General features: G+C 47.1%; 1 protein-coding gene across 5 annotated transcripts in view; it reads left to right on the top strand.

The window, feature by feature from the left end:
- The window catches only part of SPECC1 (sperm antigen with calponin homology and coiled-coil domains 1), a 253,018-nt gene that overhangs the window by 99,035 nt on the left and 138,392 nt on the right, over positions 1–15,591 (top strand). The window contains exon 1 of one of the 5 annotated variants that reach the window (XM_082374048.1): positions 12,741–12,948. The exons of the other annotated variants lie outside the window; for them this stretch is intronic. Coding sequence (XP_082230174.1) covers positions 12,909–12,948 — 40 coding nt within the window. The 5' untranslated portion in view covers positions 12,741–12,908. Of the gene's footprint in view, positions 1–12,740; positions 12,949–15,591 lie in introns of those variants that run through there. 5 annotated transcript variants of the gene reach the window in all.

Below are 15,591 nucleotides of genomic sequence, written 5' to 3'. Positions count from 1 at the left end.
TCTGTCGGAGCGATGCCCACTCCTCTCGCTGCAGTTGTTTCCCTGCTTCCTCTAGCGTCTGACTCCTGCCGACTGCAGTGCTCTCCCGACACCCAGATCGGCTCTCCTGTCCTCCGTCAGCCTCCTTTCCTCCAGCGTGTGACTGTCTTTGTCCCCACGTCTACCCACTTCTTTTCATTTCCTCTGGCTTCCCCTGACCCCACCTGGCACAGCATCTCTCACCTAAAGCACAGAGGCTTCCTGGTTGAAGCTGGGCTGCTGGTAATGTTTGCCCCACCCTCTTGTGCTGAGCGCCTGGGACCAGTTTGGGTCAATTCATTGACAAAGTTGGTTAAATTGGGGAATCCTAAAAAATGAAAGATATACTTTAAACATTTTATTTTCACCTAAAATGTTTAAGTGCTTTCATTCACTGATGTCCAGTTACAGAGCCAAGGTATTTTCTTGGAGCGCACCTGTCGGCGGGAACCCTTTGGCATCTTCCCACACCTGTAACACACCTTCCGTGATTTCCAGCTTTAAACAGGAGCGAGAACTTAGGTGCTTCCGAAGAAGACTGCCTGCAGAATCCTTTCACGTGTTTGCTAATGGTCCCCTCATCATTTAGAGCTACTTTGGGCATTTTTTAAAATTGAAGTATAGTTGATTTACAATGTTGTGTTAGTTTCAGGTGTACAGCAAAATGATTCAGTTATATATATATATATATATTTGTATGTAATATGTGTTTTCAGATTCTTTTCCATTATGGTTTATTACAAGACGTTGGATATAGTTCCCTGTGCTATACAGTAGGACCTTATTTACCTCTTTTATATATAGTAGTTTGTATCTGCTAATCCCCAACTCCTAATTTATCCCTCCCCCATCCCCTATTTTAACAGGTCACTTTCATCCAGTCTTTTCAAACCATTCAGAGTGGCTTTTGAGGAAACAATCTGTCTCTCTCTCTGCGCTATTTCATTGGTTTCCATAATAATTAAATTACGTAAATAAAATCACTGGTACAACTAGAATAAATAGGGTTGGGACAAATAGACCTACTCTCAGTGTGCAGACAGCCCATGTGGAGGGGGCCGAAGTGCACAGCTGTTCCAGGTGGGGCCCCCCAACCCACTGTGCTCGTCCTGCCCGGGACATTGGTCAGCGTGTCCTGTTCAGATGGGCACCTTGGTTATCTTGGTGAGCTGGTCATGTGTGAAATGCTAGGAAGAGGGTAGATGACCAGCAGGCTTTGCATCAGCAGGGCCATCGTCCTGAACCACAGCTTCGGATGGCCCAGGCCTCTGCTCAGACACCTCGGGCTCTCCCGCGGGAGACCAGGGGCAAAGCTCCTGCCTGGATCCAGCGCGATCCCGCGGCAGCCTCGGCCCAACCCTGTGCGTGCCTTGAGCTCCAGTCCTGGGCCACAGGGGGGCTGGTTCTCCAAATACACTCAAGACTTTCCAACAATCCAGCCTTTGTTCGCCCTGGTGAGCACAGACCCGGCACTGCTCCTCCAGGACGCACATCCATGCCCGGCACCTGTCCTGCTGGCCCCTCCTGCCGCTCTGGACCCTGACAGCAGTGCTGTTCACCGCAAGAGGCAGGACCGACTCGTAAGCATCACCTCCTCCGTGAAGACTTTCTCGACCCCACAACAGGATGAGCTTTTCCCCTTCTAAAGATACGCCGCGTTTGTCTTTCTGCTCAGACCTCCCCGCGTCCTGCCCTGTAGCGCTCCCCTTTCCTGCCTCTTCCTTCTCGGCCGCTTCCACTGGACTGTGCGCTGGACCTGCTGGCAGCGCACTCAGGAAGCAAGCCCGTCCCAAGCGCGGCTGAGGCCTCTCTCTCCCCTTTATCTCATCTTCTTCAAAGCCAGTATCTTTCTAGCCTTTATTCCTGGCACTGAGGCACCCCCAGGCTTCAGTCTTGCTAATTGATTTGGAGTAATGACGGGGCTCTTTTTAGTTCAGAAATAATTCATAGAGTCTTGAAGGCTCATCCGTTTATCTCCCTTTACTTATTAAAAAAACCCCAGCTTTGTCGAAGTGTAATTTACATATCACTAAATTCACCCGTGTAAGATGTGCAAGCCAAAGAGTTTTAGTCAGTTTACCAAGTTACAACCATCCACCACGACGGAGCTTTAGAACATTTCTGTCACACCGAAAAGATGCCTTGTGTCGATTCCAGTCAATTCCTGTTTCAGGCCAGCTCCAGGCAACCACGAATCTGCTTTCTGTCCCTACAGATCCGCCCTCGACGTTTCCTGCCACCTTTCTGTCGTTGGCGTGTTTTTCAGACCAATATATGTGCTGTTTACCTGAGGAACTTTTCTTCTGATTCAGTTACTAGACTTCGTTTGTTACCCTGTCTTTGACTCTTTCTCCCAGCGTTTAAGTTTCTCTCGGTTTTCTTTGTGCGAACCTCGTTGGCCTTTGACTTATTAGGAAAGTTGAGGTTTCCCCCCTCCTTTAGAAGATGGAAAACTTGGAGAGTGTCATGTACAACACAGGTGCTGAATATTATTGATTGAATAAAGCAGCCTAAGCCCCATGCTCCTGGGACTTCCAGAAATCATTGAGGGGAACATGACCCCCTTTGTGCTCCTAGACGTGGAAGCTTAGGGAAAAACTCACGTTACACCCGTATGTAGGTAGCTGTTTGGTCTAGGCTTGTCTTTCACATATAACGTGAACTTCAGAATCTGAAGGCCAGTGATGAGTTTTTATTATTTATACGAAGCTCCAAGGGAAGGTGATGGGTAGATAATAAGGCTCTTGTAGGCTCAGGGGGTGGTCTGGACGCGGTCACCTAATGAGTCAGTGGCTGAGACAAGGACAGACAATGGGCATTTTTATTGTACGGGGGTCTATAGTGCTAATGACCATTATCTCAATCTGCCTTCCTTTACCCTGTAGCGATGTTATTTATATTTAAATTAAGCCCTGTTGGAGATTTAAAAAATGTGTTTTCTCTAATTCAGGAAGGGTTTTCAAGACTTTCTCCCATAGTTTACAGTTACTTATTACAAGAAACTATTTGCTTTCCTGAATCCCGAAAGAGTTGCTTCTCTTTGAAGATTCTGGGGCCAGCTTCTCCTGAAGGCAACGAGGTAGAGAAAGAAAGAACAAGTGCTTTGCAGGCAACAGGCCTGAATTGAACTCTGGCTCCTTCCTTTTTATCTCTACGTCCTTGGGCAAGATAGCGAATCTCTCTGTACCTGAGTCCCTTATGGAGAAAAAGGAGAGCTACCAGGTCAGATCATATCTGACTCAGCTGGACTTCAGCGCTGAGGAAGCGTGCCATGTTGTATTAACAGAACAGAAGGTAGTTGACTCAAAGGAGGTTTACCTTGGGGACACAGTGATGTCGTGGGAGAACCAGTTCTCTCTGTCTTTCTCGTCTACCCTCCTGGCCACCTCCCCTCGCCGTCGTGGTGGAGACGGCCGCTGTAGTGCTGGTGACTGCAAGCCGGGAGGACAAAGCCCCATGGAAGAAGAGGGCATTCTTCCAGTGTGTCCCCTTAAGGGCAAGAAAGCGTTCCCGGACTCTCCCACCAGACCTCCCCCAGTCACTAGCAAGGAAAATGGTATCACCACAGTTGGCTTAGACCGTGTAATTAAGATTCATTCCTGAGCTAAGAACAGTGTGACCTTCTATCAGCATCACGTTCCATGGAGTTCATTAGCAAAGAAGAAGGAAATGGCTGATGGACAGGTGATCCCCGGTGACTCTTATCCCTGTTTTGTGGTGTTACTTTAAGCCCGAGGTAGTTATTTGGATCATGATTTTTGTTAAAGGAATAGCCTTTGTTTTTTAAAGAGGTTTCAGGTTTATAAAAAAAATGAGTGGAAAGTATGGAAAGTTCCCATATACCCCCTCCGCACCCCCCTCTGTTTCCCCCTTTATTAACAGCCTACACTGTGAGGTACATTTGTTACAACTGATAAGCCAATATAGATCCGGTTTTTTTTTCATTTTTTTGATTGACGTATAGTTGATTTACAATGTTGTAGATACGTTATTATTAACTAGACTCCACAGTTTATATTGGAGTTCACCCTTTGGGTTGGTTATACATTCTGTGGCTTTGGACAAATGTATAATGACATGTATCCATCACTGGAGTGTCACCCGGAATAGATTCACTGCCTTAAAACTACCCTGTGATCCACCTAGTCTTCCCCCCACCTTTCTTCCTCCAAACCCCGGCAACCGCTGATTGTTTCACTGTCTCCGTGGTTTTGCCTTCTCCAGAGTGTCGTATGGTTGGAATCATACAGGATGCAGCCTTTGCAGACTGGCTTCTTTCACTCCGAAATCTGCATTTAAGGTGCCTCCGGCTCATTTCTTTTTAGTGCTGAATAATATGGACGCCCCACAGTTTGTTCATCCGTTTACCTATTCACAATTTGGTTGCTTCCACGTTTAGGCAATTATGAATAAAGCTGCTGTAGACATGTCTGTGCCAGCTTTTGTGTGGACATAACTTTCCAGTGCATGTGGGTAAATACCAAGGGGTGTGGTGGGTCATGTGGTGAGGATATGTTTACTTTTGTAAGAAACTGCCAAATTGTTTTCCCAAGCGGCTGTACCATTTTGCATCCTCATGAGCAATGAATGAGAGTTCCTGTTGCTCCACGTCTTTGCCAGCATTTGGTGTTGGTGTTTTCGATTTTCACCATTCTAATAGGTGTGTTGTGGTACGGATTATGATTTTTAAAAAAATCTTGGTATAACTGGAAATTTGAACTCTGATTAGCTATTTGATAAGAAATTACTGTCAATTTTTTCAGTTGGGATAATAGAATTGTTGGGTTTTTTTTTTCTAAAAGGAGTCCTTATCTTTAGAAACACAAACTGAAATATTTACCAGTGAAATAGGATATCTGGGATTGCTTCAAAATAATTGAGGATGGGGGAGAAGTGGATGATGGTACTTGAAACAAGATTGACCATGAATTGATAATTGGGTTGATAGGTACATAGAATATCATTATAATATTTCTTTCTACTTTTGCATATGTTTGAAGTTTTTCATAATAAATGTTTAAAATTAAAGTTCGAGGTCATGTTATTAAAAAACTGCACTTGTAGGTGTGTAGTAAAAATTTCAACCTGTCTTCTAGCACCACCTTCAGATTAAGCTCAGCCCTTAACGGTATTACGTATGTTCAATAATTGTACATGTACCAGAGTAATAATTATTTAAAGGATCTTCTTAGAAACTGAAGAACCTTTTGGTAATATAAGCAATTTTACCTAACATTGTTGAGAGAATATATGTGATTTTTTTTCAAAGTGAATTTTTTTTAATTACAAAAGCAAAAAGCAGTACACTGTGCACTACAGCAAAATAAAAAACATATGGAGAGGCAAAAAAAAAAACAAACATAAAGGTCATAAAAATCTTACCCACTCCACTGAAAGAGAGCCACTCTTAATCAGAGCCTTGAGGTATAATTTTCCAAACCCTTTACGGCTTATCTGTGTGTTTGTATCCAGGTGTTTTATGTCTGTATACAAATATACAAAAATTACGAATTACGTCCTTAGTATATGTACCGTTCTGCTTTATAACAACATGTCTGACACATTGTTCAGGGACTGCATAGGACACCATCGTATGGCTGTGTCATGATTTATCTAACTAGGCCCCTGTGTTGAACACTGAAGGTTTTTTCCCAGCTTTTTGCCGTTACAAACACAAGGGAAGCGATGGACAGTTGTGAAGAGCACAGACTCTGGAGTTAAATGGCGTGAGTACTGCGTGCAGAACAAAGTGGGCCCGCAGGCCTGGCGCGGCTCTCCTTAAGGGCTGGCGCTTGGCTGGCCTCTGGGAACTTGGATTTTGGGATGGTTTCCACCCCCCACGGATGAGGGGGTCACTGTGCTTAAACTCTCTGTGCAAACACTGTGGTTCATGCTGAACTCCTGCTTTCTTTCTGGGTGTCTGGACTCCTGTTGGGTGCTAGGCAGAGGGTGCCCGTGTGGCCAGTCCCCAGTTAAACCCTCGGCCCTGGGTTTTCTCTAGCGAGCTTTCTTCTTATGTAACAACACACCGGCGCTGTCACATCTTGTTGCTGGAGGAACGAAGCACACCCGCTCTGACACCCCTGGGAGAAGGTTCTTGGAAGCCTGCATCTGGTTGCTCTGGCCTTTGCCCCATGCGCCCTTTCCCCTTCTCATAGCCTTTCACTGTGGTAATCAAAGCCAGGAGCGCAACTCCACGCCCTGCAGGTCCTCCTAGTGAATCGGCAAACCGGGTGCCCCGGGGGACCCCTGACACAGGTTCAAATCTTGGCTCTGCCACTTCACACCTGAGTAACTCAGGCAAGTTACTTACCCTCTTTGTCATTTCCTAATCGTTAATTGGGGTTAAAAAAATAGTTTTATCTTGTTGGATTTTTGTAAGGAATTAAATCAATTAAAATATGTAAAGTACTTAAAATAGTGCCTGGCAGGTGATTACTTTTCAATAAATGTTAAGAATTATTATCTTGGAAGCGAGATGTTTATGTGTATTTGTAATTATTATTATTTTTCAACAAATTCCTAGAAGAATTGCTGGGCTTAAGGATATACACATTGTTTTTCTTTTTGTGTGTCCTGACCTTAAAAGTAAGATATGTTTACTGTTAAGGTATTAGAGATACTTGCTATAGAAAAAGCAATTCCTCTATGACTCTATTTTTCAGATATGGCTATTTGTAGTAACTTGCTACACACACGTCCAAATTTATTTCTGCATAGACTAATATGACCAGTATAATAGAGCATTTAAAAAATAGTGCCATGTACATACTATTTTACTGTATATGCCTGAATGTTAGGGGGTCCTTTTATTCAGTGAAGTTTCCTAAAAACCTTTTTTTGTCTTCCATTTCAAATAGAGATGAAATAGAAAACATAATTTTAATGTTTAATTTATCAACTTTAGGTGCACCCTTACCTTTGAAATCACACATTATATAAATATAATCATTTAGGATTCCATTGTTGCTCTTTTTAAAAATTATTATTATTTATTTGGCTGTGTCGGGTCTTAGTTGTGGTGCGAGGGGCTTGGTTGCCCTGCGGCACGTGGGATCTTAGTTCCCTGACCAGGGATCGAACCTGCATCCCCTGCATTGGAAGGCAGATTCTTAATCACTGGACCACCAGGGAAGTCCCCTGTTGTTGCTCTTTTAAAACAAGCATCATAGGCGTCTTCGACGTCCCTAGAGCATTTTTGAGTTTATTTAGCACCGGTTCTGGTTCTGGAGCGTGTCAGCTGTACCTCCACCTGTGGCTCCGGACAAACACTCTGATTCCACTGGAAATTTTATCCTATTCCCATAACACTGGACGGTCAGCGTTTGTTTGCCCAGTTCGTATTATTGCCACAACTTGACTTCTCGCTGTCCTGCTTTCAAAGTTCTCTTTAAAAGATTTGTTTTCAGTGATGGCTGATACTTAAAATTGTGAGGTCATGCCCTCAGGAATAATTACTAGGAGTGTGTTAAATTTCTCTACCTCCTTTTAAAATGGTTTTATCAGGTTACTGCCATCAGCATCTAAAACTGTCACTGATGAATTATGACTGTCACTGGTGGTCCAGTGGTTAGGACTCGCTGCTCTCACTGCAGAGGGCCTGGGTTTGATCCCTGGTGGGGGAACTAAGATCCCACAAGCTGTGTGGCCAAATAAATAAATAAAACTATCATTGATGAAGGTTATTTCAGGATGTGTCTTCCTTAAACAGTATTTAACATTGATTGGATAATGATGTTTTGGGGAAAAATTTTTTTTGGAGACAATTGGGGAAATTTTAATATGAACTGTGTACTGTGTAATATTTTGAAAAATATTATTTTTTGTAGGTGTGATCATGGTGTTGTAGGAGAGTTTAGGAGATCCTGCTGAGTATTTGGCGGTGAAGTGTTGTGATGTCATGTGGTTGGCAACATACTTTCAAATGAGTCAATGAGAAGGAAAATGGAGAGGGGTCGAGATAAAGGCCAAATATGGTAAAATGTTTATGCGGTAAAATGTTTACAATTGGTAAATGTAGGTGATGGATATAGAAGGTGTTCATTGTAGTGTTCTGGGCACATTTTTCTGTGAATCTGAAAATGTTCACAGTGAAAAGTCGGACAATAAAAAAAGACTTTTTCCCCTTCAATATTATAAAACATTCATCCATGTTTATTTCTAGGACTTTTATATGTTCATATTTTACACTTAAATTTATACTGAATTGAACTTATTTTTGGCATAAAGAAGGAGATATGGCTGTCAATTAATTTGAAGTGCTACTTTATGTTCAATTCTTTAATATTTTTATAAATTTATTTATTTATATATTTATTTTATTTATTTGGCTGCGTTGTGTCTTTGTTGCTGTGCGCCGGCTTTCTGTAGTTGCAGTGAGCGGGGGCTACTCTTCGTTGCGGTGTGCGGGCTTCTCATGGCGGTGGCTTCTCTTGTTGCGGAGCACCGGATGTAGGCACGAGGGCTTCAGTAGTTGTGGCACGCAGGCTCAGTAGTTGTGGCTCACAGGCTCTACAGCGCAGGCTCAGTAGTTGTGGCGCACGGGCTTCGTTGCTCCACGTCATGTGGGATCCTTCCCGACCAGGGCTCGAACCCGTGTCCCCTGTGTTGGCAGGCTGATTCTTAACCACTGCGCACCAGGGAAGTCCTGTTCAATTCTTTTAAATCTGTTTTTTTGGGGAATTTCCATTCTGTTGTAACCACTCTGGTTTTCTGATGTAATTTTATGGCATGTGTTCATCTCTAATAAGGCAAATCTCTCCTCTTTTTCTTCCTCTTCCAGATTTTCTTAGACTTTCTGATGCCTTTATTCCTCCAGGTGACTCTTGGAGTAAATACATCAAGTTCATGATTAATTTGAATTTTGTTAAAATTATAGATTAATTATTTGGGCAGAGTTGATGTCTTTATAATAGTTAGTCTATTCATTTCAATAACATAGGATGTCTCTGGAGAGCAAAGAATCCTTCAGAAGTTCAAGTGACCATCCCAGAACTATTTTGTTTGTTTCAGTTAGCGTTGTATTACAGAGTAGGTAAATATGTTCTTTACTTCAGGTTTATAAGATGTGGATGCAAACATGACTAAGACAGCATCACTGCCGCTCAGAGAGTTCACAGTCTTACGAAGAAGCATAGTTTAAATAATGTGGTTCTGTGGGAAAACACAAGCATTGACAAGGGACAGAAATACCATAAGGGAGTGAGTGAGTATTTGATTCTGGCTGGGATGGGCAGGCTCCCAGGGGAAGTGATGCCTGACCAGGAACTTAGAGGAAAGCATAGGCATTTGCCCGGTAGCCAGGCTAGAGGGGGGTATCAAGTCAGAGGGAATATAGCAGATATGAAAGCGTAGGGACCTGAGACAGTAGGGCATGTTCAGGGCACCACAACTGGCTTCATGTCGCTGGGAGATAAAGGGAGGGTGTACTTTTGAAAGATGAGGGTAGGGTAACGGGTGTCGGGGTGCAAGATGATACACCAAGAACTGGGGACTTTATGCTAAAGGTAGAAGGGAGCGGCGGGGAGCTTTTAAGCAGAGGTGTGATAAGGTTGCATTTGCCTCCTTGATGGGTGGAATGGGGGAGGGGTTCGGGCAGCAGCAACACGGGAAGCATGGAGTGAGTTGGAAATTCGTGCTCGTTTATCCTTGTGTGAATTAACAGCCTGAATTAAACAAGTGCCAGCAAAGGTAAGAGAGAGGCAAGATTAGAACAATGTTAAGAAGATGAAATACACACAGGACTTGATTTAAATATTTTCGACTGTAAAAGAGAGTCATAGTTGTACAGGATGTATCTCGGGTTGGTATCTTGTCCAATTTTCATGATGAGATACATGTTAATTGCATAACAGTTTATGCGATTAAGAAGATGACTCATCAGTTTCAAAACTCTCCAGATAAGTATGTAACTGTTCTGTAAACTGAAGTGGTGTCACTGTGGCAGTGTTCACAAACTCAGCCTTTGTCGATTGATCCATACATATTTTGGGAAGTCAAACTTCTTTTCTGGGCTTATTCTTCACCATTTATTTATTTATTTATTTATGGCTGCGTTGGGTCTTCGTTGCTGCGCACGGGCTTTCTCTAGTTGCGGCAAGTGGGGGCTACTCTTCGTTGCGGTGCGCAGGCTTCTCATTGCGATGGCTTCTTGTTGCAGAGCACAGGCTCTAGGCACGTGCTTCAGTAGTTGTGGCTCGCAGGCTCAGTAGTTGTGGCTCTCGGGCTCTAGAGCACAGGCTCAGTAGTTGTGGTGCATGGGCTTAGTTGTTCTGCAGCATGTGGGATCTTCCCAGACCAGGGCTCGAACTTGTGTCCCCTGCACTGGCAGGTGGATTCTTAACCACTGCACCACCAGGGAAGTCCATTCTTCACCTTTTAAAAAGGGGGGTTGAGCTTGATCTCATATGCATTTCTGCTCTGAAGTCATCCTATGCAATTTATTTTCCTTCATACATCCGCTTCTGTGTGCTCCGGGTTGTGCCAGGTTTTGTAGTTTATAGAACTATGACTCTTGTCTTTGGCAAACTAGTTTTGTTGGAGAATAACTCACAGCGCTACTACTGAAAAGAAGTAACGTGTAAGAGCTGATGTGTTTACAGTACAGCCTATAAACTCACTCATGCATTCATTCCCTGTTCTCATGATGTTTGCACTCTACTGGAGAGACAATAAACCAGTTAACAAGTAAACATACAGTCGACTAAATGGTGGAAAGTGTCACAAAGGTCCACAAACCAGGGAAGTGTATGTGTGGAGGGTCTGATTGACTATTTCACAAGATGTGATAAGAGAAGCCCCTCTTAATCGAATGAATGAGAAGTGAGAGCCCCTCGGAAGTGAGAGTGAGTGAACCATATGGTCTGTGTAATGTAGGAATGTGGGGAAAAGCGTCCCGGGCAGAGGGAACAGCAAGTGCAAGGGCCCTTGGGTGGGAGTAACTTGGCTTATCTGGGAAGAGTGAGGAGGCTACTATAGCAAGACAGGTGTGAGGGGGGAGGCAAATCCAATGGTGGAGGGAGGGGAAGGAAATTCAGGGCCTTGAAGGCCATTGTTAGGGCTTGGCTTTTCCGCCGAGTGAGACAGAAAGCCATCAGAGCGTGTCAGTGGGGGTGTGATATGATTTGACCTGGGTTTTAGAAGCATCACTCTGTTATGTGAAGATCAGGAGCAGAAGAAGGGAGAAGAAGGTTAGGAGGCGGCTGCAGTGATCCTGGTGGGAGGTGACTGTGGGCTGGACCAGGTGGTATCAGTGGAAGCGGTGAGAAGTGCTGAGGTGGTGGCATTTACCATATTTATCCTGATATCATCCGTTTATGGAGATGGAGGAGACTACGTGAGGCATCGATGGAAGAAAATCTAGAATTTGGTTTTGTTCCCATTAAACTGAAGATGTCTGTTAGGACAGCAAAGTGGAGGCGTCAAGAAGGTAGTTGGATAGATGAGTCTGGAGTTCAGAGGGCAGCATCAGGCTGAAGATATACAGGCAGGATCTAAAAGCCACAGCTTGGCTGTGATGGCCAAGTTAAAGGCAAAGAGTTAAGTTGGATGGAGGTGACTGGGCATTAGGGCACTGGGGGTCTAGAGGAGATGAGGAGAAACCAATGAAGGGGACAGAGAGGAGGACCGGGGAAGTGGCAGAAAACTAGGAGAGTGTGCTGTCCCTGAAACCAAGGGAATAAACTGTTGTTGAGAGTGACCAGCGGTGACCTAAGATGTTGAATGAGAGCTGAGAATTGGCCAGTGTTGAAGTGATGCAGCACATGGAACCTGCCATCCTGCTCATAATTTTTTTTCCCCCATTACATACTTTTCACTGCAAGATTTAGTGAGTGCTAAGCGTTTTCACATAAGGCAGTCATTTATTTATTTATTTATTTTTGGCTGCGTTGGGTCTTCGTTGCTGCACTCAGGCTTTCTCTAGTTGCGGCCAGCGGGGGCTACTCTTCCATGCGCTGCACCGGCTTCTCATTGCGATGGCTTCTCTTGTTGCGGAGCACAGGCTCTAGGTGCACAGGTTTCAGTAGTTGTGGCTCGCTGGTTCTAGAGCACAGGTTCAGTACTTGTGGCGCACAGGCTTAGTTGCTCCGCAGCATGTGGGATATTCCCGGTCCAGGCCTCGAACCCGTGTCCACTGCATTGGCAGGCAGCTTCTTGACCACTGCGCCACGAGGGAAGTCCCCGATAAGGCAGTCATTTCTGAGGTAAGTTTGTCCTTGTGACTGGCATGCATATTTATTATTAGCGGCAGTATTCATCGTGGAGAATGTTGTTAAAGCGTCGTCTTCACCGCCTCCGCCTCAAAACTTGCTTATTCGTCTACTCATTCATCCAAGAACTAATTCCCAAAAAATACTTACGAAGCGCCCGTCCTATGGCAACCCAGGTTTTTCCCGAAGGTCTGATTTCTCACGCGCGGGACTGTGCCTTCCTTCCTCGTGACACCTGGCCTCAGCGTCCCCGCAGTGGGGTTTTTCCAGCCTGCAGGGTCCAGCCGCAGTTCTCAGCGTCCGCCCCTAGAGGCCGGAAGTCGGGCAGCGGGCGCGTCCCTCCCCCGCCTGGGAGGGAAGCTTTGGAAGATCCAGAGCGATATGCAGATGAGGTGGGCGGGTGGTATGTAAATGAGGTGGGCGGGCCTGTAGGGTGGGCAGCCCGAGTCGAGGTGGACGGCCTGCGTGGGGGGCGGTATGTAGATAAGGTGGGCGGGCGGTATGCAGATGAGCGGGCGCGGAGCGGCCGGCGGTCGCGGGGACTGGAGGCGCCGGCCCTTTCTTTGACTGGAGCGGACCCGCCGGACGTAGCCGCCTCGCCAGCCGGAGCCGGCGCGAGCTGCCGCGCGGTGGACACGCCGTCCGAGGCGGCCGGTCGGCCGCTGCCCGAGGCCGCAGAGCATGGGCAACCACGCGGGGCGACCCGAGGATCCCGAAGCAGGTCGGTGCGGCGGGCGGGGGTCGCGGCACCCCCTCCCGGCCGGGCGCCCTTCCCCCACCGCCCTGGGCCGGGGCCGCGCTGCCCGCGGGCGCCGAGGGGCGCGGACGGCGAAGTTCCCGGGCGTGAGTCCCGCCTCTGGAATGCGCGCCGGGGGTGGTGAACTCACCTGTGCCCGCGCCGCGACGGGGAAACGCCGCCGGCTCACCTGGCGCCCGGGCCCGCGGGGGGGGCGGGGCGGGGGCGGCCGAGGGGCCGGGGTCGTCCCCGTGGCCGCGTGGGCAGTTCGTGCGGGCTTTGTGGGCACTGTCCGTGTGCGTGTCACACACTTTCCAGAGTCCTGTGGAAGGTGGCGGCCCATCAGCAGGTCTGTTAACTCATCCTCAGACCCGGGGCTGGATTGTGACTGTTTCTTACTCAAAATAGCCAGTGCTTATTCTGGGATACCGGCGCTTCTCCAGCTTATCAAATTTTTATTTGCTCAGAGATTGGGCGAGCTGGGTGGAAGGCAGCTGGCCTCTGGTTTTCATCTCCTGTTGGTCATCCTGACCTCCTGCGCAGAGTTAGATGCTGCTGACCGCGGGGTCGCGTTTATAAACAAAACAGAACATTTCTGAACTGCCACACACGCAAACGGGATTTCCTTTAGCCCCCAAAAGTGCATCTTGGCCGGTTGGGGAGAGATGGTCCAGCTGGGACTGGAGTCCTGGGCTGGCAGGTGACGGGTCTGTGTTTGTGGGACAGAGTCAGAACTCGAAACACTTTTTCCAGCGAGTGGTTTTTAAATTTGAATTTGAATGAGGAAATGGAAGCTCTGAGAGGTGCAGCGACTTGTCCAGGTGACTTAGCCCTCGCATTGGAGGCAGGGCCGTTAATTAAGACCTGGGTCTCTTAGCCTCGGGTCACTGCTCTTCACTCACCTTGGCAGGGAGGCCAGGCAGGGCCAGGCCGCATCCTTGAGACTGGGTGGTGGTGGGTGCCTCGCTGGCAGCTGTGGGACATTGGACTGATATGACAACCAGGGTGGAAAACTTTGCCACACAGGGAGACAGACCGCGAAGAAAAACTCTGGAGATGGGGTTACTGCATTGATTACGTAGCGGTGACTTTCTAAACTACACAGCGCTTATCCAAACTTCTTTGGGCAAAATAGCCAACATTTGCAAATTAATGCAGATTTGCCTATGTCATAAACAGCCCTGTGATAAGCTATTAGGTGAAGGATATGTAACATTTTAAAAACACCTCTCAGTAGTACACACTTGGCTCTGTGTATTATTTCTTTAGTGTCAAAACTGTGAAGAGACTGTGCCCTTTGTTAGAGTTTTTAAGAGTTATTCGGGTGCTTGTGTTCTGATTTCTAAGTGACCTTTTTATTTGTATTTTATTTTATTTTTTAAATAAATTTATTTATTTATTTATTTATTTTATTTTTGGCTGCGTTGGGTCTTCGTTACTGCACGCGGGCTTTCTCTGGTTGTGGCGAGCGGGGGCTACTCTTCGTTGCGGTGCGCGAGCTTGTCACTGCGGTGGCTTCTCTTGTGGAGCAGGGGCTCTAGGCTCGCGGGCTTCAGTAGTTGCCCCACACAGGCTCAGTAGTTGTGGCTTGTGGGCTCTAGAGCACAGGCTCAGTAGGTGTGGCGCACGGGCTTAGTTGCTGTGCAGCATGTGGGATCTTCCCGGACCAGGGCTCGGACCCGGGCTCGGACCCACGTCCCTTGCACTGGCAGGTGGACTCTTAACCACTGCGCCACCCGGGAAGTCCGACCTTGCTTTTTAAAGCGCTCTGATGGATAGGAGACGAGAAGGACACTTTATGCCAGTGAGTTATTTTATTGCATTTTTCAGAGTGCAAGTAATTTCAGAATGGGAACTCAGGCTGATTTGCCGCGAGTAGAGATACCCAATTAGAAAGTCTTAGTAAAGATTATAATGCTAGACTATTGTTGGCTGAAAGTGTGTGTATAACTTTAGGTGATCTCCATGCTGAGATGAAATGCTATAGAATGCGCCAATGAGATCCCGGAAATGAGAGTTTCGTTAAAGATTAACGAACCCTCAGTCCCCTCTACCACCTCGCTCGCAGGGAAGCGGTGGGGCCTCCCACTGGCAGGTGTGGTGCATCGGGCTGGCACCAGAGCCAGTGCTCTGGCGGCTCATCGGAGCAGGGCCCAAGGGCGGGCGGTGGAAACAGGTAGACGAGGCAGAGCAACAAACGCCCGAGTATGATTTTCACACCCGTCTTCTGTCCTGTCAGTTTTGTCCTCTGAGGCGCAGACCCTTAAGCAGAATCAGGAACGAAGGAGGGTTATCAGAGGGGAGAGGGAAGGGGTGGGAAGCGGGACCGGGCCTGGAAAGCCTGTGGACCATGATGCAGACGCAGCACCTGGGAAAGGAAAAGGAGGGAGCAGCCGGTGTGGGCAGAGAACCGTGCAGGTCCCACCAAGTCCTGTCCCGCTGCCCGGAGCCCCCAGCAGACCGCCCAGGCGAGGAGCCCCCACTCGGGCAGTGACGGCCAGTCCTTGGTCCTCTTGCTGGAGGCGGCCTGGGAGGAATGTGCCTTAGGCCCAGGAGCCAGGCTGAGTCCCAGCGGCACTGACAGCTGGAGCGTCAGCTAACCCCAGTCCTTGCAGCTGAACGCCAGGG

Source organism: Balaenoptera borealis (genome assembly GCF_965194805.1).
Source record: "Balaenoptera borealis genome assembly, chromosome: 20".
In the NCBI taxonomy this organism is placed as follows: Eukaryota; Metazoa; Chordata; class Mammalia; order Artiodactyla; family Balaenopteridae; genus Balaenoptera; species Balaenoptera borealis.
The sequence above is the reverse complement of the archived record's forward strand: the minus strand, read 5'-3'. Positions and strand labels throughout refer to the sequence as shown.